This window comes from Oncorhynchus gorbuscha, linkage group LG13 (assembly GCF_021184085.1).
Source record: "Oncorhynchus gorbuscha isolate QuinsamMale2020 ecotype Even-year linkage group LG13, OgorEven_v1.0, whole genome shotgun sequence".
Taxonomy (NCBI): Eukaryota; Metazoa; Chordata; class Actinopteri; order Salmoniformes; family Salmonidae; genus Oncorhynchus; species Oncorhynchus gorbuscha.
Window position 1 is genome coordinate 83,530,366 of NC_060185.1, and position 26,992 is coordinate 83,557,357.

The window sequence follows — 26,992 nt, forward strand, 5'->3', positions numbered from 1 at the left end:
GCAGGACCAAATCAGAGAGATAGGTAGGAGCAAGCCCATGTAATGCTTTGTAGGTTAGCAGTAAAACCTTGAAATCAGCCCTTGCCTTGACAGGAAGCCAGTGCAGGGAGGCTAGCACTGGAATAATATGATAAATTGTTTTGGTTCTAGTCAGGATTCTAGCAGCCGTATTCAGCACTAACTGAAGTTTACTTAGTGCTTTATCCGGGTAGCCGGAAAGTAGAGCATTGCAGTAGTTTAACCTAGAAGTAACAAAAGCATGGATGAATTTTTCTGCATCTTTTTTGGACAGAAAGTTTCAGATTTTTGCAATGTTACGTAGATGGAAAAAAGCTGTCCTTGAAACAGTCTTGATATGTTCGTCAAAAGAGAGATCAGGGTCCAGAGTAACGCTGAGGTCCTTCACAGTTTTCTTTGAGATGACTATACAACCATTAAGATTAATTGTCAGATTCAACAGAAGATCTCTTTGTTTCTTGGGACGTAGAACAAGCATCTCTGTTTTGTCCGGGTTTAAAAGTAGAACGTTTGCAGCCATCCACTTCCTTATGTCTGAAACACAGGTTTCTAGCGAAGGCAATTTTGGGGCTTCACCATGTTTCATTGAAATGTACAGTTGTGTGTCATCCACATAGCAGTGAAAGTTAACATTATGTTTACGAATGACATCCCCAAGAGGTAAAATATAAAGTGAAAACAATAGTGGTCCTAAAACGGCACCTTGAGGAACACCGAAATTTACAGTTGATTTGTCAGAGGACAAACCATTCACAGAGACAAACTGATATCTCTCTGACAGATAAGATCTAAACCAGGCCAGAACTTGTCCGTGTAGACCAATTTGGGTTTCCAATCTCTCCAAAGGAATGTGGTGATCGATGGTATCAAAAGCAGCACTAAACCTGATGAGGTTTAGCAGAAGAAAGGTGATTAGGGTTAGGGTAAAATAAAACCACTGGGTGTTGGTGGGATAGCTGCATGGGGTTTCATTGGGGTTAAGGCCAGCGTTAGATAAAGATGCTAATAGCTCTGGTTGATGGTGGGTGTGGGGGTTAGGGGCTCCTTCTCCCTGGGCAGGCAGGGCCCATTGATGTGGTGTCTGTGGGAGTGGTAGAGACGTATGAAGGACAGGATGGAGTGAGTCAACCACAGTGCTGTCACATTCCACAGAGCGACCTGGAGAGAAAGATAAACATTATTATAACTATATATGATTAGTATGATTAGAGAGAGAGAGAGAGCACGAGGAAGGGGGAAATAGAGAGAGGAGAGAGAGTACAAAGGGAGAGAGAGAATGCTTGACATTGAGGAAATTGAAACAACCTCTGTCAACGTGTACAGGTCTGGGACAGTAATGGTGCAGGGCATCCTCATACAGTTCTAGTTTTATGGGATCAAAGAGAGAGCAGATTAGGAAAATCTGTCTCTCTATGTGACGACTCCCCCATTCTGAGTGACTCTGATCACACATCTTCAAATTGTCCTGCAGACGAGGATAGTCCCCATGCCCCCAGCAATGAACACACTCAGGTCCCACAACTGCACTGCTCCTCCATCATTGAGAGGGATAAATTCACAGAGCTGGAGAGAGACATGGTGGAGCTCAGAGAGCTAGTCCACACAGTCCAGACAGAACAGACCCACAAAACAGACCAGCACAACAACACCCCCCCCCCCAATGACAAGACCAGGAGGGCAGAAGGTGGAGACATGGCACAGCTAACAGCACTGAAAGAGGAGGTGAGAAAGCTGAAGTGTGACCAAGAGCAGGACACTCCCCCAGAGAAGCCAGCAGAACAGCCCACCTCAGACCCGGACCACAACCTCAACACTAAACAGGGACAGACAACACAGGACGCACCAACCCAACAGACCCCACCCCCTCCTAACAGTCCCCCTGTCAGCTCCCCTGATAGCTCTCCTGACAACCCCCACACATTCACTGAGCACAAACAAAAGCCAGAAATTGTGCTCCTCATTGACTCAAACGGCAAATATATTCAAGAGAATAAACTTTTTTCCCAAACTCAAAGTGGCTAAACTCATGTGCCTAGGCACGCCCTGGAGCTGTTGTCAGAGGACAGACTAGAGTCCCCCAGCCACATTATAATTCACACGGGCACAAACGACCTGAGGGCCCAGCAGGAAAGGGTGAAAAAAAAGTATTCTACATTCCCCAACACACAAGTGATTTTCTCCACCCTGCTATCACCCCCAGGTGGTAAGGGTAGGCAACAAATTGTCTGTCACACCTGATCCTCAACACTGGGGCCCCTCAGGGGTGTGTACATAGTTCCCTCCTGTACTCCCTGTTCATCCACGACTGCGTAGTCAAACGTCACTCCAACACCATCACTAAGTTTGCTGACAACACAACAGTGGTAGGCCTGATCACCGACAACAATGAGACAGCCTATAGGGAGGAGGTCAGAGAACTGACAGTGTGGTGCCAGGACAACAACCTCTCCCTCTATGTGAGCAAGACAAAGGAGCTGATCGTGGACTATAGGAAAAGGCGGGCCGAACATTAAGGCCCCCATTAACATCAACTGGGCTGTAGTGGAGCGGGTCGAGAGTTTCAAGTTCCTTGGTGTCCAAATTACCAACGATCTATTTTATTTATTTTATTTCATCTTTATTTAACCAGGTAGACAAGTTGAGAACAAGTTCTCATTTACAATTGCGACCTGGCTATCATGGTCCAAACACACCAAACAGTTACCTCTAATCTGTACCCCCACACACTGACTGGGTATCGGTACCCCCTGTATATAGCCTCGTTTTTGTCATGTTATTAGGTTACTTTTAATTATTTTTTACTTTAGTTTATTTGGCAAATATTTTCTTAACTCTTCTTGAACTGCACTGTTGGTTAAGGGCTTGTAAGTAAGCATTTCACGGTAAGGTCTACACTTGTTGCGCAGGTGACAAATAAAGTTTGATTTGATTTGAAAATACATTCACCTTGCCACTATACAGCGGGTGAGTGCAAGCATTTCCTGGGACTGTGCCTCAAAACCTAATGTCTACCTGGCCCACCACTCCACCCTGGACTTGAACAGCCTCCCAACTTTTGTCAGGACCCTAAAGGACATCACCCTCAACCACAGGCCCAGCACCTCACACAGGAGCAACAGACACCCCACCCAGACCAGCGAGACACGCTCCCAGAGGACCTGCACCGAGAGACCCCTCGCCAAGAGGACCTGCACCCAGACCACAGCTTCACAAACCACACCCGAACAGCTGAGACCAACCCAAACAAACCCTGGCCACACCCTATATAGGCCCTCACATATCAGACCTATGCCCCTTCTGCCCCTTCTGCCCCCCCGCCCCTAAGACAAGGACCTCAACATGACAGCAGGACATATGCCCAGGCCATGAGTAGAGCAACAGGCCCAATCACACAAAAAAACACTAGACACTATGGAACACAAAGCTCTCACTATCGCAACCTGGAATATACAAGGTCTTAGGTCATCTGCCTTTGGCCTAAAGAGCAGGAACGCAGACTTCATCAAAGAAATTGGAAATACAGACATTGTCATCCTACAAAAAAACATGGTGTAAAGGAGACGGACCCACTGGTTGCCCTCTAGATTACAGAGAGCTGGTAGTCCCATCCACCAAACTACCAGGTGTGAAACAGGGAAGAGACTCAGGGGGTATGCTAATTTGGTATAGAGCAGACCTAGCAGACCTAAATTTGTCAAAACAGAAACATTTTACATCTGGCTAGAAATTAATAAGGAAATGATCTTAACAGAGAAAAATGTCCTCATGTGTGCTACCTACAGTATATCCCCTCAATAGAATCCCCATACTTTAATAATGACAGCTTCTCCATCCTAGAGGGGGAGATAAACAATTTCCAGGCCCAGGGACATGTATTAGTCTGTGGTGATCTAAATGTCAGAACTGGACCTGACACCCTCAGCACACAGGGGAACAAACACCTACCTGGAGGTGACAACATTCCCTCCCCCATAAGCCCCCCTAGACACAACTATGACAAAACAACCAACAAAAATGGGTTACAACTCCTGCTGCTCTGTCTGTACATAGTCAATGGCTTCAAGTTGACTCCTATGGTAGGTACACCTATAGTTCATCCATTGACAGTAGTACTGTAGATTACATTATCACCTTAACCCAGAGTCTCTCAGAGCGTTCACAGTCAGTCCACTAACACCCCTATCAGATCACAGCAAAATCACAGTCTTCCTGAACAGAGCAATACTCAATCATGAGACATCAATGCTAAAGGAACTACATAATATTAAGAAATGCTATAGATGCAAGGAAAGTAGTGTAGAAATCACCAGAAAAAGAATTAGGCAACAACAAATTCATCCTTTTTAGACAACTTTTTTTTAATTGTATTTTTAAGGCCTGAGGCCTTTTGCCTTTTGGTAGGCTGTCATTGTAAATAAGAATTTGTTCTTAACATACTTTCCTAGTTAAATAAAGGTTAAATAAATACTTTGTTTATCCATTTCACTTGCTTTGGCAATGTAAACATGTGTTTCCCATGCCAATAAAGCCCCTTGAATTGAATTGAGAGAGGGAGGGAGGGAAGGGGTAGAGAGAAATAGAGAGAGAGGAGAGAGAGCACAGAGTGGGAGAGAGAGAGTGAAACTGAATCACAAGAACACTCTGACTCACTCATGTTTAGCAGTGGTGTAAATCATTTCAGTAAAAATGCTTTAAAGTACTATTTAAGTAGTTTTTGGGGGTATCTGTACTTAGCTATTTATATTTTTGACAACTTTTAATTTTACTTCACTACATTCCTAAAGAAAATAATGTACTTTTTACTCCATACATTTTCCCTGACAGCCAAAGTACTCGTTACATTTTTAATGCTTAGCAGGACAGGATAATGGCCAAATTCACACATTTATCAAGAGAACATCCCTGATCATCCCCCCTGCCTCTGACCTGGCGGACTCACTAAACACAAATGCTTTGTTTGTAAATTATGTCGGAGTGTTGGAGTGTGCCCCTGGCTATCTGTAAATTATGTCTGAGTGTTGGAGTATGCCCCTGGCTATCTGTAAATTATGTCTGAGTGTTGGAGTGTGCCCCTGGCTATCAGTCAATTATGTCTGAGTGTTGGAGTGTGCCCCTGGCTATCTGTAAATTATGTCTGAGTGTTGGAGTGTGCCCCTGGCTATCAGTAAATTATGTCGGAGTGTTGGAGTGTGCCCCTGGCTATCTGTAAATTATGTCGGAGTGTTGGAGTGTGCCCCTGGCTATCTGTAAATTATGTCTGAGTGTTGGAGTGTGCCCCTGGCTATCAGTAAATTATGTCTGAGTGTTGGAGTGTGCCCCTGGCTATCTGTAAATTATGTCTGAGTGTTGGAGTGTGCCCCTGGCTATCTGTAAATTATGTCTGAGTGTTGGAGTGTGCCCCTGGCTATCTGTAAATTATGTCTGAGTGTTGGAGTGTGCCCCTGGCTATCAGTAAATTATGTCTGAGTGTTGGAGTGTGCCCCTGGCTATCTGTAAATTATGTCTGAGTGTTGGAGTGTGCCCCTGGCTATCTGTAAATTATGTCTGAGTGTTGGAGTGTGCCCCTGGCTATCTGTAAATTATGTCTGAGTGTTGGAGTGTGCCCCTGGCTATCTGTAAATTATGTCTGAGTGTTGGAGTGTGCCCCTGGCTATCTGTAAATTATGTCTGAGTGTTGGAGTGTGCCCCTGGCTATCTGTAAATTATGTCTGAGTGTTGGAGTGTGCCCCTGGCTATCTGTAAATTATGTCTGAGTGTTGGAGTGTGCCCCTGGCTATCTGTAAATTATGTCTGAGTGTTGGAGTGTGCCCCTGGCTATCAGTCAATTAAAAATGCAAGAAAATGGTGTTGTCTGGATTGCTTAATAAAGGAATGACTTTTACTTTAAATTACATTTACTTTTGATACTTTAGTATATTTAAAACCAAATAGTTTTAGACTTTTACTGACTTTCACATTCACTTTTACTTGGGTCATTTTCTATTAAGGTATCTTTACTTTTACTCAAATATGACAATTGTATAGTTTTTCCACCGCTGATGTTAAGGCAATGCAGAAGATTTATATTTTGAATGGGGAAAGTCCACTGGCATGAGATGGGCTAGCTATGGCGGACTACATACCTCTGCCAGGGTGAGCTCAGTGTAAAAGGACGACGTCTCTACATCCAGGTACATGGGGACGGACTGGGATTCTGCACAGCTGCACAAAGACAGAGAGACAGGAAACTGTCAACACTAAACAACGCTACAGCCACACCCCTGCAGCTTGACCCTCACACTCACTACAATGTATGCAACACACCGGTCAATACACAGTACTAGGGCCCAGAGTTTTCCCTGATGGTCCATGCATGCTACTAGGGCCCAGAGTTTCCCTTGATGGTCCATGCACAGTAGTAGGGCCACAGTTTTTCCTGATGGTCCATGCACAGTACTAGGGCCCAGAGTTTTTCTTGATGGTCGATGTACAGTACTAGGGACCAGAGTTTTTCCTGACCAAATGACATGGAATACCCTAAAGTATTTCCTGTTGATATGTAGGCCTCAGTGTATAAACATGACCTGTAGGTTCTAGTGTTGTCATTAGTGACAGTGTTGCACCAGGAGGCCAGCCTAAGGGAGAGGGTGACCCCTCCAGACACAGGCTCAGGGTCAGGAAGGCAGAGAACAAGGTGCTGGAAAAGGAATACAATAATAGCATAGGTGACAGTGAACAAGTGGAAACATTGTCATTTGACATAAACTGTTATAACTATGTAATAGTAGTTAGCCCATAACACATAGAATGCATTGCACCATTTTCTATTTCATTATGGTCATGATTATTATTATCAGGTTGTTTATGTAATTTGTGTTTCATTTGTATAATTGTTTTTTGAAACAATAATAAATATAATACGCCTACTTTATGTGCTATTGATTAACTATTTCAAAGCCCATGTAAAGTGCATTCACTTGTCATGCCGTCCCTGGAGATAGATGATGCTTCGCCAGCCCTGAACTGCGCCGTACAACACCGTGAAAACCCGACAAAAGTAGCGAACTGGCTAGCAGCCGGTGGGCCCCACTGTTGTACCACCAAGTGTGAAATCTCACCCTGTTCCCAAGTAACTTCGGTTCAATTCTCCGTCCTCCATGAACCCGTGGTGAAATGCGCACAAACTGAGCCGTTGAGCGCAAGCGGGACAACCACCATCAACCCGAACAGGACTGACAGGGTGTGTGGGTTGCGCACTGAGCCACCAACAGTCGCCGATCAAGTTCCATAGTCCAAAAGATCGATCAGAACTAACTAAATACGGGATATCTTCAGGCAGTGCCTACCCGTTTATTCGGTGTTATCTGGAATTATAAAACCACCATCTGTCAAACATCCAAAAGAAATCAGCGGATATTTAAAGCACAGCCTGCATGATGGCTGGCAATCCGTTATACAATTCTCCCCTAACAAATGTGCCAGTGACGCACTAGCAATCAACACATACCGGAGCACTGGCCAACTGGCCTAGATATTGGTGCTTTCGTGACAACTGGGAACTTGAAAAAAAACGAGGTCAAATCATCTTCAGGTCGGAAAGTCGGAGCTCTAGAAAGATGCCCGAGTTTCTAACTTGGTATTCCGAGTTGGATGATCGGGCCAAACGATTTTTTTTAGTCGGAGATGCCCGAGTTCCCAATTCACAGTTCCCAGTTGTTTCGAAGGGGGCATAAAATATGCTGTGAAATGCTGTCAAAATTGTCATTGAGTGATACTTTTTATTCAGTCATTATCCAGGGAGCCTTGCTTGCTTGGGGGGGCAGGTACCCTAGCGGTTGGGCCAGTCACTTGCTCCATGCATTGACCTTTTGAGAAATATGTTTTTTTGTTTATTATGCAGTATATGATGCATGGGATAGAATGTAGGGCGGGGTCGACTCCCCTAACAATGAAAAAGGCATTACAAATTGCAAAAGGCTCATTTGCACTTTTTCCTTGGAACTATTGAAGGCTGTCCTATAAATAACAAATACTGCAGCCTAGGATATCCACAATGTATGAACTATTGCATTTGTTCCAATCAAACCTCTACAACCTTCGAACGCTCTTCATCAATTCACCAAAGTGATAAACATAGACAACACTATTTTATTTTTCAGTATTGATTTATTTTGTTTCATTGATGAATGCGTCACAGAGTTATGTCCATGTTGCTAAGGCATGTAGCGCTAAACTAAAAATAAGTTCCGTTGCAGTGAAATGGGTTGGGTTCCTCTCACCACAGAAGAAGAAAAAGCAGGAAGTGCCTGCCTCTACCAATGCTGTGGTTGTTTGCATGGTCATTATTTACTAGCTACAGTAAGTAGGTGGGCAAGTTCAAGTATTTGTATTTTGTGTAAAGATCAATATACTGTAAGGTAAGCCGCCATTACACTTTTATTTATAGCGGTTAACATATGGCCATGTCAATTGCAGTTACTTTGCATTTTGTTCACGCAAGAGCTTGCACCAGTAAAACCCGTTTTCTTGCTTGCTTATACATGACCTAGTAGGACACCCAGGTAACAGTTAGTGAATGAGTTGAAATGACTAGCTAGTTCTTCTTTTAAAAGCAATCGTGATGGGGGGTCTCAGATTTCGGGTTTAGAGCATCTTCATGTCTTTAATCATATCTAGTTTTGTCTTAACATTTAGTGTTGGTGTGGACCACCCATGTAATATAATGTGTTCAGTCATCTAATATCATGTCTTCTCATGTACTTATTATCCCATCACTACCGGTCATCAAGTTCCATGGCAAGTCCAGAGACACCAGGAGATGAGAGTATGGAGCGGAGGTCCGGGGCTGCAGGGGTACGCTGTTCAGGAACGCCTACCAAGCGTGGCCCCTCAGGTGCCAACGTAGACTCCAAGCTACAAGATGCCGTCCACTTAAAAACGGAGGGGAACAAATTCTACAAAGAGAAAAAGCTTCGGTCTGCAATTGGACGTTACCACCGTTCGTTGCTCATTCTGCGTAGTTTAGACTCTGATGTCACTGCGGCAGTGAAGGGGTTTGGTCCTGAGGCTCCTGTACTCACCCCAGGACAGGAAGAACTACTTAGGAACACACAGGTCGACTGCTACAACAATTTAGCAGGTATTACAGGCCTTGACATGTTTCATGCAGTAGATGAGTTGTTTAAAATGATCCACTTAAAGGAGGATAATACGAAGCATAATGCACAATCCGCCTCTTTCTGGACTTACCTTTATCTTCTCTTTTCTGTCACTTGGTCTCCCCCTCTCTCAGCTTGTCTGTTGCAGAGGGAGTGTGTCGACTACACGCGTGTCCAGGAGTACAGCTTGCGGGTGTTGCATTTGCGGCCAGATGACATCAAGGCCCTGTACAGAGCAGGAGTGGCCACTCTGGAGCTGGGAGACGCACAGAGCGCCAAGCAATACCTCACTCAGGCCAGCAAGGGACAACCCAATGGTAGCTCAGCTTTTTGGTTACTATCTTCCTGTTTAGGGGCTGCTGTCCCTACCACAGCCTTTCAGTAAAACAAAACAGATTATTGATGATTTGTGAGGGTGTGTTATAAGCCTAGGCATACGGTACAATTCCCCAACAGAATGAAGTAGAACACAATATATTGTATTATTGTCTCTATGCTATTCCCATTCCCCTAATGTTGATTGAAATTGAAATCACTGTATTTGTGACTGTCTCTCTTTGACAGACACTAATGTGAGGAGGCACCTGCAGCGAGCAGAGGAGAGGCTGAACACGGAGTACCAGAAGGAGAAGGCTCTGTACCGGGGCATGTTCTCCAGTTAGAGAGCCGGGGAGGGGGCCAGCGGAGGAGTCACCCAGAATTAAGTTCCCATCAGGAGGGATGTTCTGTTGTTCTGACCCTGAGGATTGAGAAGAGAAGAAAAGAGGAACCAAGCCTGGACTGGACACATAGATCATTGATTCTGTGCAGAGCCTTGATCAGGCTGATCCTATTGAAGATCCTGTTATGCTATAGAGAATATTTGTGCCTGATGACCAACAAGGAGATGGAGCTAAATTGTTAGAGGTTCAGCATAAGGGTTGAAGGTCAAAGCGAGGGTGCTAAAGAGAGACTATTTGTGCACTGTTCAAACTCAGTCCTGTTATGCCTTCTGAAAGTGGTTGTTTATGGTCACATAATCAGTCATGTTCCTTTTTGTGTACAAAATGTTTTGATTCAACTTAATAAATATTTTTTGAAATTACAGCCTTTACTACAGCAATATACCAAACATTAGGAACACCTTCCTAATATTGAGTTTTGCCCTCAGAACAGCCTCAATTCATTGCGGCATGGACTCTACAAGGTGTCAAGCATTCCACGGGTGCTGGCCCATGTTGACTCCAATGCTTCCCACAGTTGTTAAGTCGGCTGGATGTCCTTTGCGTGGTGGACCATTCTTGATACACACGGGAAACTTGAGCGTGAAAAACCCAGCAGCATTGCAGTTCTTGACACAAACCGGTGCGCCTGGCACTTACAACCATACCCTGTTCATAGGCACTTGTCTTGCCCACTTACCTTCTGAATGGAACTCATAAACAATCCATGTCTCAAGGCTTAAAAATCCTTATTTAACATGTCTCCTCCCCTTCATCTATAATGATTGAAGTGGATTTAACAAGTGACATCAATAAGGGATCATAGCTTTCACCTGGTCAGTCTATGTCATGGAAATAGCAGCTGTTCATAATGTTTTATACCTCAGTGTAGAAGTGTTGGAGATGGATGTATTCACAGAGTCAAAAGTTTAATTAGAAGTTTCCTTTATTAATAATAATCCAAGATACACACATTTGTTTCAAATAACATTTTATTCTTAGTATTACTTTATTGAGATCCATTTCAAAATCCTGAGCACAATATCAATTTATAGCACAATTTGTTTGTTGATTTTGGTCTTTATGGCCAATATGATTGTACTTCAAAGGCAACATACAGTATATAAGGTTTGATTTGATATACACTCAGAGAGGAGAACAAGCTTACGATAGCCATGATAGTGCACAGAGATAAGTCACAGAGTTGCATGCAGAGGGGACCACTCACAGTCACACACTACTGAGAGTCAAGTTCAACAGATTCATAACATTGGCACCGCCTTATCAACCAAAATACAACCGACTGAAATATTGACTGTAACTTAGTGGTTTGGGGTTTTAGGCTGGGTTTCTGTACAGCACTTTGAGATATCAGCTGATGTAAGAAGGGCTATATAAATACATTTGATTTAGTGGCAAAAACACTATTTCATTTATTGTGATCATCTCACTTTCTAGACGTCTTGTGTTTCAAACTCAGAGACCTCACTGAGCTAAACACCCTTCTACTCAGGTCCCTCAGTGAGCGCGAGCGTGTGAGGGTTGCCCGAGAAGGAGGGGGGGATGGCGAGAATGATGGGGAGGAGAGAGGAGGAGAGAGGGAGGGACAGCTTCCCTCCAGACTCTGAGAGCGAGAGAGGTGGAAGAGGCTGGCAGTAGAGGACAGGCGCTTGTCTTCTTCCCCTCTTCTTCCCAACGCCAACGGACGAACCCGCTCCATGCTGAGCTCCAGGGAGGAGGTCCACTGTGCCCCCCTCAGACGCTCCTCTTTCTGGGCTCGAGGCTCCAGCACGTCCCCCTGGGACTCACTGCGGAACAGAGCTCGTCTGGACAGCCTCAGGCTGGAGCTACGCTTGTCCCAGCCACCACCACCACCCTTCCCTTTGCGTTTTGATGCACTGCTCTCTTTCTCTCGCCTCTCTGCCTTGGCATGCTTCTCCTTTTGGTCATCTTTCTCCTTTCTCCTGATCCCCTCTCTCTTCCACCTCTCCTTGTTCTCCTCTTCTTCAGCCTCTTTCCCCCATGAACGTCCTTCGAAGCCCCTCCAGAGTTTGGCTGCCCCCTTCTTTGGCGTCTGGGCCGTGTCGTGACTGCGTTCCTCTCCCCAGTTGCTGCTGTAGCACCTCTGTTTCCTGTGGAAGCTGCTCACTGTCGATGCCCTCACCAACTCCTTGGAGGCATGCTTCCCCTGGTAGAGCCCCTCCCCATCCACCCTCTTCCATCCTTCTCCCTCCCCATCTACCCTCCATCTACCCCCTCCACCCCCTGCACCCTGCCGTAGTGACCCCCCTCTGGGCTGGATGCTGCCCCTTTGTGGTGAGCTGCTGTCCCTGACACGAGGCAGGGAGCACTGGAATGGGTCATCCCGCCGGAACACAGAGAATGGAGTATTGGCAAGGGGGGAGGGCTGGAGAGGGCGGGGTGGGGAGCGTACCCTGGGGCGGTCACGGGACGAGGGGGAAGAGGCGGCGTCAGATGTGGAAGGGGTTTGTTGGCAGTGGAAGGTGTGTGTGTGGTGGTGGGTGACATGATGATGGGTAGGTGGGTGAGTTGAGGTGGACTGGTAAGGGTGATTGGGGCTACTGGAATGTGGACTGGAGGAGTTGGGAGGTGTGAGGCCGGAGTGGGACTGTGGGGAGTGGGTGACACTGAGGGACAGCTGGATCGGCCTCTGGGGGTCAAGGTCAGTCTTGTTACAGGCGTGGAGGTGATGGACGCTGGAATAATCATGATGATGAGACTGGTGGTCATTCTGGGCTATCTGGTGGGAGGAAGGGGAGGAGCTTTGGGCTTTAAACTCTGACCCCTGACCTCTTCTCTCGGCGTCGCTCTGGAAGCAGTCAACATCCAGCTCTACGCCCTGCTCCATCAGGCCCACCACCACAGCCCGGGGCAGGCCGGAGAGACGGGAGATCTCCCCCACCATCGCAGAGTCCTCACTGAGCTTACTAAGGCTGGCGTCCGGGGCATTGACGCTGGGTTGGCTCCTTGTCACTTTCCCTGGTGAAGAATCCAGTCCACTCCAGTCCAGCGAGCGGGAGAACCCTAGCCCTGACCCAGCCCCTGACCCGGTGACCTCCAGAGAGCTCCGGTGATTGAGGTTGGAGGGACATGTTGAGATGCGTGGCCGAGACCTCAGGGCAGGGGTGGGAGTGGCGGCGGTGGAGAGGGAGGTGGAAGGAGAGGGAGAGGCAGTGGGGATAGCATGGTCACTCCTTAATACACCACTAGTGCTAATACCTTCCTTGGAGTTTGAGTCTAAACCCAGGTTTTTGTTCAGATTGGGGCTGAGGTTGAGACTGAGGTTGAGGTGGAGGTTGATTTTGAGGTCCTCTCCTGTCACAGAGGGCAGGTGGCCCAGGTTGATGGAGTTCCTACTGGCCTTCTTACCGATATTGCTGAGGCTGACCCGCGCAGAGTTACCCAGAAAAGACTTGCAGGGCGTCACACTGCCCCCTGTCAGGTTGGAGGGGGTACTGCGACTCTCGAAGGCCAACAGTGACTGAGTGGAGCCGTGGCCAGGGGTTCTGGGCCCCCTGTGGCAACCTGGCCCAGGAGTGGCAGTAGGGGTGGTGTCAGAGGGGGAAACCCGGCTGCGGTACTGACGAGCCAGCCTGGTGATGTACTGCTCCAGCTGGGTGAAGGTGGAGGGGTGAGGAGGCTGGGGGCCGGAAGAGGGGGGTGGACTGAGATTCCTCAGCCTGGGCAGAGGAGTCCGGACTCGGGGAGAGGCGAGAGGAGGGTGAGGGGTCCTGACTGGAGGTGAAGAGGGGGCTCTGGAGGGCCACGGCATGGAGGGGGCTGGGGTAATGGTACACCTCCTTGGTCCTCCGGGACACCAGATCAGAACAGAACCTGGGGTCGAGTTGGGGTCGGGGGTCAGCGAGTGGGAGGAGGGAGCTGGGATGGGGGTCACCCAGGCTGGAGCACAGGTCAGACAGGAAGAAGAGACTGTCCATTTCCAGGTCACCTGGGTTCAAAGGACGAGAGTGAAAGTTTATGAATGTCAGTCAGCTTATAAAGAATCAAAAGCAATTATCTAGGTCTATGGTCCCAGGACTCTCTGGAAAACAGTGACATTTATCTAGGACTATGTTCCCAGGACTCTCTGGAAAACAGTGACATTTATCTAGGACTATGTTCCCAGGACTCTCTGGAAAACAGTGACATTTATCTAGGACTATGGTCTCAGGACTCTCTGGAAAACAGTGACATTTATCTAGGACTATGGTCCCAGGACTCTCTGGAAAACTACTGGTTAAATACAGATGAACTCTACTGAAGTGTAAGTGTGTTTATGTGAGTGCATTTGAATGTCCATATGCGTGTTATATCTGACCCGTAGATACTGGTCTCCTATCACTGATCTCTGTGGTCTCCTCAATGCGCTGAGTTCTTGGCTGCTGCATGGCCTCCGGCCACTGGATGTCACTGTGGTCTGCAGAGAGGGGCCGTTGTTCCCACAGCCTGAAGGCTCCCCCTGAGGGTGCTCCTGGTCCGGCCCGGACTTGCCCACCTGGTACTGGACCCCCCTGGGCCAGGACTGCCTCACTGGACACAGAGTAGCAGGAGTCTGATAGGGAGCTGCCACTGACCGAATAAAAGCCTACGAGGGTGGGAGAAATAAAGTGAGGGGAAGAGAGATGGGAGAGAGAAAGATAAATAGAAAGAAAGGGAGTGTAGGTCCAGAGAAAGAGTGATTTGCAAGAAAGGAGTGAGTAAGTGGTGTTGAAAAGATAACATGAGAGGGTAAATAAAGGAACAGGGACAGAAAAGTTGAAGGTTAATGTTTAATACGGCTTTGCAATACGGTATCTCACAAAGTAAACAAAACTTGAGGTGAGAAGTGTTGTTGGGCAAAGCCAGGGCCAGATTACCGAACGAGCACGCAGGGGCCCCCCCCAGATAGCCTACTACGAACATGGCGGTCGGGGCCCCCCCAGATAGCATATTAACACGTCACAAGCCATTGTTTATTCGGGTGGGGGGGGGGGGGGGTGGGGGCCTGGAGGTAGGTATCCCAGGGCTCCAGATGTGATAGTCCAGCCCTGGCCAAAGCCGTATGAGTGTCACAGACCACCCCCAAAAGACCCCCCATGGTACGATCACACAGTCCAGTACCTGAGCTGGGCCTGGAGTCATAGTCCACCTGGACTGCACCATCAAGGTCCGGGGGGGGGAGAGCAGGTCAGACGGGGCATCCCAAGAGAGGGTGGACCAGCGTGAGTCATCCCCACCAACCCCATCACCTCTAGAATGAACCAGCCCATCTCCACCAGAGTTCCCCACACGGTCCTTGTCCAACGTGCTGGTGTGGCATGGCAACACTGTTTCTGAAGGGGGAGAGGGAACCTGAAAAACAGAAAAACGGGTGTTCGAGTCACAGCATGTCTTTAAAGAGATGATAATTAGAGAGTGGTGTAGAATGGATCTCTAATGTTCTTATTTACCAAACACTGATGTCATCAGCCTTACTGGAAGTTCTGGAACACTCGTGTTTCAAGACTCAGACACAAAAACAGAATATGACGTATTCTTTCTCCTCAATAGCCAATTCATGACTTTCTTCTTACTTAGATGAACGTGATTACTCATGACCTCTGCGGTGATGCCCTAATATTAGCCTGATTGGGTGATAGGGGTGGGGGGGGACAACAGGGGGCTTTGTTCACTGCCAGGCCTGATCAATCCTCCGTTACTACGGAGATAAACAGGAGACAATACAGGTGACTCATACTGCCTAACTGAGAAGGGAAGGTGTCCCAAATGGCACCCTATTCCCTATGTAGTGCATTATTTTTGACCAGGACCCACAGGGCGATGGTCAAAAGTAGTGCACTACATAGGGAATAGGGTGCCATTTGGGACGCATTCTCACTCAGAGGGGGACTTAAAGGAAGAATAGGGGAAGACAGATGATGTAACAAAGAGCAGAAGGAGAGAGGGATAAGGGGGGGATGACAGGGGGGGGTGGGTGCAGGGAAAAAAGTTAGACCTTGATCCTGCTTACCAGCTATGTTTGGTTTTTTCTGTCTCTCGCTACTTTTTCCACATTTGATGAAGTTAGAAAAGGTCTTTTCTAAGGGGAAGTGAGTGGGTGCTTGAGAGTGGGAGAGCTAATGGTGAGTGAAAAGTGGAGTGAAAGAGCAAGTATATGAAAGAGGTAGTGGGGGAGGGGGTTGCCTGTGAGAGGCAGAGAGTGGCATCTTAACCCCCCCAACCCCCAACCCCTCTCCATAATAAGTTAAAGCCACCCCCTCCTCACCATAGCTACAGCTGCTCTCTGGTTCCTGCTCACTCCACCCACACAACAGACGTAGCAGAAGTATATCTAACTCACCCAGAGCCTGCCTGCCACACACTAAAACACAAATAGCAAATAATACCAAGACTAACACTAGCTTGCGCAAGCACACAAACACACTGATAACCGTCAGGGCCATGTTCACCCCCCACACTCTTCCATGGACATAATGTGAACCATGTTACCCCAGTGTAATGTTACAGTGAGATGGTTGTGATCAAATCAGGAGGAGAGAGAGAGGTGGAGGCCCTCAGCGCTAAGAGCTCTGTAATATGATATCCCTCTATGTGAGACAGAGAGACACAGACATTTACCCGAAAGAAACAATATATCTACACAATGCACAGACAAATCACAGCAAATACTCCAATTAGAATGAAGGACTACATAATATGAATGTACATAACATACCTTTGTGACGGACTTTCATTAGGTATCTACAGGATGTAGGGCTTACGAACACTTTACAAATGCTCTATAAAGCCTTTAATTTGTTATTTTCAGAATGGGGCGCATCATTGTGATAACGCTAAATACTTTGAGATGTCATGTTGGGAAAGGTAAGCTACATTATCAACAGCACCAGCAGGCAAACATTGGTTATTGATAAACATATGCTTATGCATTGCACACTATGCATTATTGATTAATTCTGTTTACTTTAACTGAAGAAGCAGAGGAGACTGACGTTTCAATCCAAGATAATGCCCTCTGACATCATGTTTCTCTGTGTGGGCTGGAGGTTGATATAGGGCCAGCAATACATGTCATGGTCCAAATGTACATAGAATAATGCTGGTGAGGGTGATCACAGTGTGGGCTTTGGCAGCAAATCAAGTGTTGATGGGGTGCAACAGTACTGTACTACTGTTACCCCACTGTGATAGTTAAAATAGCCAGAGAGAGAGAGAGAGAGAGACTCACTGCAGTCTTATCTCCAGTCATCTTTCCCCTCTTCCATCTTCCATCTCACCTTTTCCCTCTTCCATCTCACCTTTTCCCTCTTCCCTCTCTACCATCTTCCATCTCACCTTTTCCCTCTTCCATCTCACCTTTTCCCTCTTCCCTCTCTACCATCTCACCTTTTCCCTCTTCCCTCTCTACCATCTTCCATCTCACCTTTTCCCTCTTCCCTCTCTACCATCTTCCATCTCACCTTTTCCCTCTTCCCTCTCTACCACCTTCCATATCACCTTTTCCCTCTTCCCTCTCTACCATCTTCCATCTCACCTTTTCCCTCTTCCCTCTCTACCATCTTCCATCTCACCTTTTCCCTCTTCCCTCTCTACCATCTACCATCTCACATTTTCCCTCTTCCCTCTCTACCATCTTCCATCTCACCTTTTCCCTCTTCCCTCTCTACCATCTTCCATCTCACCTTTTCCCTCTTCCATCTCACCTTTTCCCTCTTCCTTCTCTACCATCTTCCATCTCACCTTTTCCCTCTTCCCTCTCTACCATCTTCCATCTCACCTTTTCCCTCTTCCCTCTCTACCATCTTCCATCTCACCTTTTCCCTCTCCCCTCTCTACATTTACATACATTTACATTTAAGTCATTTAGCAGACGCTCTTATCCCTCTTCCCTCTCTACCATCTTCCATCTCACCTTTTCCCTCTTCCCTCTCTACCATCTTCCATCTCACCTTTTCCCTCTTCCATCTCACATTTTCCCTCTTCCCTCTCTACCATCTTCCATCTCACCTTTTCCCTCTTCCATCTCACCTTTTCCCTCTTCCCTCTCTACCATCTTCCATCTCACCTTTTCACTCTTCCCTCTCTACCATCTTCCATCTCACCTTTTCCCTCTTCCCTCTCTACCATTTTCCATCTCACCTTTTCCCTCTTCCCTCTCTACCATCTTCCATCTCACCTTTTCCCTCTTCCCTCTCTACCATCTTCCATCTCACCTTTCCCCTCTTCCCTCTCTACCATCTTCCATCTCACCTTTTCCCTCTTCCCTCTCTTCCATCTCACCTTTTCCCTCTTTCCTCTCTTCCATCTCACCTTTTCCCTCTTCCCTCTCTACCATCTTCCATCTCACCTTTTCAATCTTCCATCTCTACCATCTTCCATCTCACCTTTTCAATCTTCCATCTCACCTTTTCCCTCTTCCCTCTCTTCCATCTCACCTTTTCCCTCTCCCCTTCCTACCATCTTCCATCTCACCTTTTCCCTCTTCCCTCTCTACCACCTTCCATATCACCTTTTCCCTCTCTACCATCTTCCATCTCACCTTTTCCCTCTTCCCTCTCTACCATCTTCCATCTCACCTTTTCCCTCTCTACCATTTTCCATCTCACCTTTTCCCTCTTCCCTCTCTACCATCTTCCATCTCACCTTTCCCCTCTTCCCTCTCTACCATCTTCCATCTCACCTTTTCCATCTTCCCTCTCTACCATCTTCCATCTCACCTTTTCAATCTTCCATCTCACCTTTTCCCTCTTCCCTCTCTTCCATCTCACCTTTTCCCTCTTCCCTCTCTTCCATCTCACCTTTTCCCTCTTCCCTCTCTACCATCTTCCATCTCACCTTTTCAATCTTCCATCTCACCTTTTCCCTCTTCCCTCTCTTCCATTTCACCTTTTCCCTCTTCCCTCTCTACCACCTTCCAAATCACCTTTTCCCTCTCTACCATCTTCCATCTCACCTTTTCCCTCTTCCCTCTCTACCATCTTCCATCTCACCTTTTCCCTCTTCCCTCTCTACCATCTTCCATCTCACCTTTTCCCTCTTCCCTCTCTACCATCTTCCATATCACATTTTCCCTCTCTACCACCTTCCATATAACTTTTTTCCTCTCCCCTCTCTCCTCTTCCCTCTCCCCTCTCTCCTCTTCCCTCTCTACCACCTTCCATATCACTTTTTCCCTCTCCCCTCTCTCCTCTTCCCTCTCCCCTCTCTCCTCTTCCCTCTCTACCACCTTCCATATCACTTTTTCCCTCTTCCCTCTCTACCACCTTCCATATCACCTTTTCCCTCTTCCCTCTCTACCATCTTCCATCTCACATTTTCCCTCTCCCCTCTTTACCACCTTCCATCTCACCTTTTCCCTCTCTACCATCTTCCATCTCACCTTTTCCCTCTTCCCTCTCTACCATCTTCCATCTCACATTCTCCCTCTCTACCCCCTTCCATATAACTTTTTTCCTCTCCCCTCTCTCCTCTCTCCTCTTCCCTCTCCCCCCTCTCCTCTTCCCTCTCTCCTCTCTCCTCTTCCCTCTCCCCTCTTCCCTCTACCACCTTCCATATAACTTTTTCCCTCTCCCCTCTCTCCTCTCTCCTCTTCCCTCTCCCCTCTTCCCTCTCTACCACCTTCCATATCACTTTTTCCCTCTCCCCTCTCTTCTCTCTCCTCTTCCCTCTCCCCTCTCTCCTCTCCCCTCTCTCCTCTTCCCTCTCTCCTCTCCCCTCTCTCCTCTTCCCTCTCTACCACCTTCCATATCACTTTTTCCCTCTCCCCTCTCTCCTCTCCCCTCTTCCCAGTGGGCAGAATTGGGTCGGTGATAACATTGGTCACGTTGGAAACAACAACAGCAGAAGCAACTTGTCTCTCAATCTGTTGTTTAATATGCTAATAGGGTCTGCGTTGGCGGATGGAAGGGCAAGTAGAGCTACTCTCTATGGTGTTTGTGATGACTAATACCATTTAACATAGCTGCTGAACGTCACAGGGAATCTATAGAGAATACATTGGTGCAGTGTTTCTGAGAAGGAAAAAGCAGTGAGTAGAATGTTGTGCTGGTTCCTTACCTCGGGATCATTTGACCATTCTCTAATTGATTAATAAAAAGGGAATGACTTGAGTTGTCCCTATTACTGGAGCTAAGTGACTGTTCACCAAACACTGTAACAACAAACCAGTATGGTAACCTACCCTACACGAGGACAGTGTTCACACTCAGGTTAAGCTTCAGACTTCCAAATCCATTATGAGGCAATGTAGAGCTCTGTGGCCTTCTGAATTCTATTCTTAGTATTGTACCAACTAGGCCTAACAGTTGTCCAAATGGTAACAATGAAAGCTATAGGCCGCAATCCATGGTGAGAGTTAAAATGAATAGGGTCTTTATTCAATAGGTCTACTTCAATGTGTGTACCAAATTGTCTTACTATGGGACTTTCCCAATCAAATGATCTTATCTCACACAAAAACATCAATGTATTCACATACTACAGTATCCTATTTACACTGAAGATTTTTGGCCAATACAGAATATAGAACTCTGTAGGCATCTGTCATCTACAGTATGACCTGACCTAGGTGTATGCTTGTATCTACAGGGTGTGTACCAAGTGTACATTCTTTACACAGATACATTCTATGTCACGTCCTTGGGGAAAACTGGACTGTGAAAAGATGTGGATGTTGACAATCTCATCATATGAGATCCATAAAGGGGACAGAACCATAACACCCTTTGTATTCTACATAACCTTGACTGATACAAAACGGAATTAGAAGCAGTGGAGGCGGATGGATTACTGTCACTTCTATTAGACAGGTCAAACCCCATTGTGTAATCAATAGCTATAGCTCCGTGCTTATGACTCCATTGATCAATCAAGGCTATTGAAGCGCAGCAGTCTGTTTGAAGGAACGGGATAAAAATGCCCTACTGGCAGATCTGAATGCATTCATATTTAATAGCAACCAATCTTGTCAAGAGATCTGGGGCTACGCACTGACCTGTTGCCTGCGGGATGTCGCAGAGCCATCCGAGACTGCGCTCTCGAGGTTTTCCTCCTGTTGATCGGTGATGACAGTCACCGTGGTACCGGTGCTACTGGTGTCTTTGAGGTCCAGCGCCGCATCGATCATGTCCAGATGTTGGCTCCGGAGCAAATCCAGCTCAAGGATTCCAGCCAGGGTCGCTTTCAGCCGCTCGCCAATCCGAACCCGCTCCGTGCCAGACCAGAGCGAATTCACACAACTGCGGCGGCCAGGCATTGTAGAGGCTGAATCCGGGGCGCTTTAGACTAGGAGCTCAGTCTCAATGACAATGGGCTACGGTCCAGCTAAAGTCAGTGCAACATATGTTCTCACGATCGACAATATCGCAACATTGTATCCTCCCGCTCAGTTAAACCAATGATTCGTTGGCAAAATAGCCTAGCCTACTTAATTCAATCTAAGCCATATTACATTGAAGCACGTTGACTAAAGAGTCAAATGTATGACACTAAAGAGATGATCAAACCATATTCCATCTTAATCCTCAATTTTGGTTTCGTATTATGATCACCCAATTGTGTCCGACCATTCAGTACTTCATGCAAATGATGTTCACTATAGACCCGACGTAACAATGCTGTAAATAACGTTACATTGGATCAAGAAAAATGTGTCCAGGGGGAGGAGCCGAGGAGGTAACGTACCAAAGCTTGAACGGGATTGGCCAGGGAAGTTTTCGAATAAACGCCTTGAAAATCCCTTGGCCGCCAAACTATTCCAAAACACACAGGAAAATGTTCAAATACACGATGAATGATGGGCTATAATAAAGGTGATAACGTCCACCACGTGCATACCAGAGTCTATAAAAGCATAATAACACAAAGACGCAAAGACTTTCAAAAAGTGTTACAAAGAATCCTCGAATGAAGTATGTAGATTGACAAGATTACTATTATTGTGAGTCTGAAAACGAAATGTTCAAGTTACAGTTGCCACAATCACCTATTTGGGTTGTATGGGACAAGTTATGCCCCTTTGGATTCGGACAGGTGCACCTCCCCCATCTCCACCCCCTGCTCTGTTATGTCAACCTTCAACCAGCAGAGAGCAGCCTTGTGACAACACCAGGTTCATTCCAAGAACAGTTTTGGTTTAGGCCTAGAGTAGTTTATTTGATCTCTAGATCTATTCTATAATTCATGTTTTCTCACTGTAAAACAAACCTGTATTTCAAAGGGGTATTGAGTATTTGAGTATTTGAAAGGGGATTGTTCAAACTCGAATTATGTAAGTGGGGCAACATTCTCCCACCTAAGAGCGCAAGATACACAAATCCATAAAGCCCCGTTTTTCAAAGTGCATATAATGCAAAAGGAGAGGGATAAAGCATAGCATAAAGATAACTAGAGCCCGCCCGATGCATCGATTGACTGATACTAGCCTTTCACATACATATTTGTATCGGTCTTTATTCCACACATAAAGCGCCGATAATATATACATATAATAAATAAATACCTCTGCTCTTTTGCGAATTTTTTTTGACATTTTCAATGGTTGCCTGAAGAACTTTGAACATCATCCAGCCCTAGGTCACAACATGATTGGTTTGACAGGTGAGTAACTTGCCGTAGCGAGCGTATTTGAATAAGTAAATCATCAAAAGTCGACTTAACCAAGCAAGCAGCCCTGTCCTCATCACATTCTCACTTAGTTAACGTTAGCTGGCCAGCTAGCAAGATAGTTCGCTTAGCTATCTAGCCAGGAAGGTAGTTGTCAACTTAGCTCGCTAGCTAGCAGTCTGCGATACTTATGTGTTAACACTGCCAAAGTGAACGCTCCCTGATACAAAAATAACGCTGTTATTGTCTCGGCCTATTATGTTTACTAGTGGGCTTATTTGTTTAGTTTTCCGAAATATGCAATCGGCAAAAAGCAAGACATTTGGCGCAGATCTATCATTTCAGGCCATGTGCTTGCATTCATGATGTGAGATAAGTAACGTTAGCAAAGTGTGCCTAAAACCAGTGCCAAGCATTTCCCTGCATAGTTTTCAGCCATCAGCACATGCCATTTGGAGGTAGTGTATAGCCAATACATTTAGTATTGATGGTTACTGTCAGAAAACATTGTTGTAATGAACAGCTAGCTTATGCCCTTTATAGGTTGCCATTAGTAATGGCATTAAGTGTTTGTTTCCATGACCTTTTGTGAACACTCGTAAATCTACTCAAGACAAGTGCTGATGATGGCACCTAGTGGTGACATTACGAACGGCATTTGTGAACTTGTCAACGCTTATTTGTGAATTTGTGAACAGTGCAGTTTCAGATTGACTGAGACTCATTTTATTTAATTCAACCAGCCACCCCTTGTGGTGGTTTAGCACAAAAACCTTCCTTTGCATACTTCTTCTCCACTGCCATAGATAGGTGCAACTTAAAGACGTGTCTAAGTATGGCGGCACAGCGGGGTAAGATTTTGTTCTTAACTGACTTGCCTAGTTAAATAAAGGTAAAATAATGTTCAACTAAACAAGTTTTGTATTTACTGTCGTATTTATAGAGGATATATAGTTGCTTTTCGGTGAAAATCCTGTAAACAAGAAATAAAATGTTTTTAAATAATGTTCAGTTTAATGTTTTGAGAAGAAATCATCATTAAGAATATTTGTTCATTCTTGTGTAAAAAAAAAATAGGTATGATTTTCATTCAACCTTTATAAAAACAACATATTGGCAGATATATCGCTAATCGGTGACTTTTGCCTCCCTAAAATCAGCATCGGACCCATCGGGCTCTAATGATAATACACAAGATACTGCGCAGACAATCCATGCCGGAATGAAGCATGCAACCTGACAACCAGCATTATGGGAATATTCTATTCAGGCCTTTGTGCCCTAATGATCACGTGTGTGGTCACCTGGAGCTGGCTATCAGTCCAGCCAAGGGTCAAAGAAGTGTGGGTGTATGTGTGAAAGAGAGAGAGAGAGAGATAAGGTGAGATCTAGAAGTTTTCACCACAACCCTTTGTAACAGAACTCTTGCAGACAACCCCTGGGGATTTGACAATATGGTGTAGGTATCCCAATCTCTAACTCTAAAATTATTCACACACAGACATCCATCATTCCAGATTGAGGCCCCCATGTATATTAGTTTTCAAATGTACAGTGATTAATACAAACATGAATATATCACATATTGATTGTTTATGAGTAAGTAGATAGTATAACATTTAATTATTCCTTTCAAAACCACAAAATAATCCAATATCAAAACTATTGGCTACAGTTTGAGGTTTACATCCTCTGGAGTTGTTTGTTATTGTTCAACAGTGAGTGTGTGAGCCCTCGTGACACCAACGTCTGAGATATGCTGTAAGTGGTCTGAGATAACCAGTCTGTGTGAAGTGGATCTGAACCAATCATGAGGCCAGGACGAATACACAACATATCATTAGTACGAGGAGTGGGTCCAAGCTTTGTTCATGTAAGCATTCCCATAGCTTAGCCACGTATCGACCCCTCCCAGGGCAGCCCGCCTACCTATAAAAGCCAGCGGTGAACAGTGAAGTGTTGGGGTTTGTGCAAACTTCCACCTGAGGGGACTATTACCGTCAGCCTGGGTCAAGGACCACCGCCGGCACAAGCAGCCAGCAGCCACAGCAAGAAGCAACACCACCCCAAGAAGAAAAATGCCTCCCTTCGAGAAATCTATGGAGCTGATGTCTTTCAAGCAAAGAAAATGCCTTGGTTGGTGCTTCTATTCTACTCGATTGTTTTATTCTGTAGTCATTCTTTATGATAGCTCTAGTCTTCTTGATCAATTATAATTATGGTGATTAAGATGATCATAGCCTATCATTGAAGAGTGCATGATACATTTTGGTCGACTCACCTGGTGTTTTAGTTCATTCTACACCCTATATTATAACTTCTGGTGGTCTATAATGAAGTGGTAATGTTCTTCTGTTATGCTTTTTCTAGCAACAAGACAACATGAAGTGTGCAGTATTCGTACCAAATTCCCAAACAAGTTACCTGTGAGTAATTTTGCATTTTGGTAAATGATTGCCTCCAATCAAATGCAAGGAATGCTAACAGTTGTCTATCTGTGTTCTCTAACTGTGAAGGTGATCGTAGAGCGTTACCTCCGTGAGAAAACCCTTCCCCTATTGGACAAGACCAAATTCCTGGTTCCATTCGAGCTGACCTTGGGTCAGTTCCTCTGTCTACTCAGGTGAGCACTGGTTGAGGGTGTGTGAAAAAGGATTTGTATTATGATAAAATCTATGTAGATTTGCTGACAGTCTGTGTGTTTAGTGTGCGTGTGTTTGCATATGGTATTGACCATGTCTTCACGGGACCCATGTGATAACCCCTCTTCCTATCCTCTACCTCTCCTCAGGAGTAAGATTGACTTGGAGTCCACCCAGGCTCTGTACCTGTTGGTGTCAGAGAGGAGCATGTCCTGCATGTCGTCCAGTATGGGAGACGTCTACTCCCAGTACAGTGACCCGGATGGCTTTCTTTACATCACCTATGCCTCACAGGACATGTTCGGAGGGGACGTGGACGCTACCCCTCCCTGCTGAGCCCAAACAATGGGCTCCTACTCAATTTTCTGAAAGATCTGTCTTCTCCTCGCTTCCTCTCTTTCACTGCACTGATCTGGCAGAACTGGCCAGGTGAAAGCCAGTCCAAGTAATGATGAGCTTCCACCATATTGTTTTCTCCTGTCAAGTCTTTGACGATGAAGTGACAGTGAACGGGAGGAAACAGGGATTTTCAAGCACTTGAGATTGAGCTATTCTCCCGCCCTTCTACCTCACAAATGGACTGCGAATCACAGTACTGCACCTTCGTCCTTCTCTTGGTTAGTTTCTGACCCCTTCCAGCTCTACCAGAGCTGGACTGAGATGATTGAATACATCGATTAATGAAAGAGTCCAATGAGATTTAAGAGATAGAAAGAAACCTCTAATAACTCTTTAATAATTTTGTTAAATATCTGTCAAGATCATTGTCGTAACACCAGAGAGAAATAGGTTGGCGAAGGAAGCCCTACATTGTGGGTACTCACCCTGACAAGTGAAATTCCCTCCAGTTGGGATATTGTATCACTTCCAGGAACCACGAGGTCTGTTAGGTGCTCTGGGGTCTCCCCCAAGGGCCTATATCTCCTGTTACCTCCTCCACCCCTCAAAATAAATATGTTGAAACGGAGGAAAATAAGGTCAATGGGAAGATCTCAATTGCATACTCCTCATGTTCTCTCTCCTCGTCTCCTTCTCAATACCCATTGGAGGAGAAGGCCGGAGGGGAGGGACCTCGAGCTTTCAAATCTAATGGGTTTTGAGATGGAGATGAGGAGAGAGGACGCGAGGAGTCTGCTGGTCTTACCTTTTAGCACTTTAAGCTCTCCTTTCGGTCTTCCTCATGAAACATCATTTCCACAAAATGTGAATTTGTGACTTTCAGGCACAGTGTTATTAAACTCAATGTTACAAGTCAGACTAAGTGTTATGCGTGTTATTTGGACTGTTTACACTCAATGAATACTTAGATATGTTCATGTTGTATCTCTAACAACGCCGTGCTCTGTAAAATCAAATGTCATCGAAATTCCCAAATAAACTCCCTGTCCTTTTAATGTATAATATGGTTTGATTTTTGGCTAGTCAAACATTCTTGTAATTTACTATTCCCCATAGCATCATATAATCATCATAACAGCATGTACTTTCTGTTCAAGGACAAAGTCATGAATGCATGACTTCACATGCATCACCTAAGTTCCAGTAACCTCAGAGAGTCATGAGTTATACTAGTCATGTATGATTATTGGAGCCAGACCTGTGCCCCATACAGACATACAGGAATGCCATGACACACACACACACACACACACACACACACACACACACACACACACACACACACACACACACACACACACACACAGTACTTTCACACAACGCTGCCATGCTACTTCCCACCTCGGTCTCAGATGTGACACCCTTCTACACATAGTTGTGTTACATAACCTCCTGGCTGTATTTAACAGTACGGGTCAGTGTGTCACAGGGCCATCGGGGGGGGGTCCGAGCGTAGCGATAGAGGACTCTAGTGCCCCAAACAAATGGATTT

The 26,992-nt window shown here is 45.9% G+C and overlaps 3 protein-coding genes and 1 pseudogene across 4 annotated transcripts; 2 read left to right on the forward strand and 2 right to left on the reverse strand.

Annotated features, from left to right (window-relative positions):
* Positions 1-806: 806 nt before the first annotated feature.
* On the reverse strand, positions 807-7,519 carry LOC123994243 (annotated as a pseudogene).
* Positions 7,520-8,240: 721 nt separating this feature from the next.
* ttc9c (tetratricopeptide repeat domain 9C) lies at positions 8,241-10,241 on the forward strand. 2 transcript variants are annotated; one of them, XM_046296675.1, is made up of 4 exons: positions 8,241-8,355; positions 8,787-9,136; positions 9,290-9,472; positions 9,720-10,241. In XM_046296675.1, exons 2-4 carry the CDS (start codon positions 8,791-8,793, stop codon positions 9,815-9,817), a joined length of 627 nt encoding a protein of 208 aa, XP_046152631.1. In that variant the 5' UTR covers positions 8,241-8,355; positions 8,787-8,790; the 3' UTR covers positions 9,818-10,241. The 2 variants fall into 2 exon arrangements, with proteins under 2 accessions (XP_046152631.1, XP_046152630.1); XM_046296674.1 differs by having other exon boundaries at positions 8,271-8,414.
* A 549-nt stretch (positions 10,242-10,790) lies between these two features.
* Positions 10,791-21,624, reverse strand: si:ch211-168f7.5. Its single transcript, XM_046295941.1, has 4 exons — positions 20,850-21,624; positions 14,978-15,208; positions 14,196-14,462; positions 10,791-13,826 (listed from the first exon to the last, which is right to left on the reverse strand). The coding sequence occupies exons 1-4, from the start codon at positions 21,108-21,110 to the stop codon at positions 11,304-11,306; spliced, it is 3,282 nt and encodes a 1,093-aa protein (XP_046151897.1). The 5' UTR covers positions 21,111-21,624; the 3' UTR covers positions 10,791-11,303.
* A 2,229-nt stretch (positions 21,625-23,853) lies between these two features.
* On the forward strand, positions 23,854-26,493 carry map1lc3cl (microtubule-associated protein 1 light chain 3 gamma, like). The gene is made up of 4 exons (XM_046296676.1): positions 23,854-24,595; positions 24,830-24,885; positions 24,976-25,082; positions 25,251-26,493. Exons 1-4 carry the CDS (start codon positions 24,538-24,540, stop codon positions 25,435-25,437), a joined length of 408 nt encoding a protein of 135 aa, XP_046152632.1. The 5' UTR covers positions 23,854-24,537; the 3' UTR covers positions 25,438-26,493.
* The last annotated feature ends 499 nt before the right edge of the window (positions 26,494-26,992 follow it).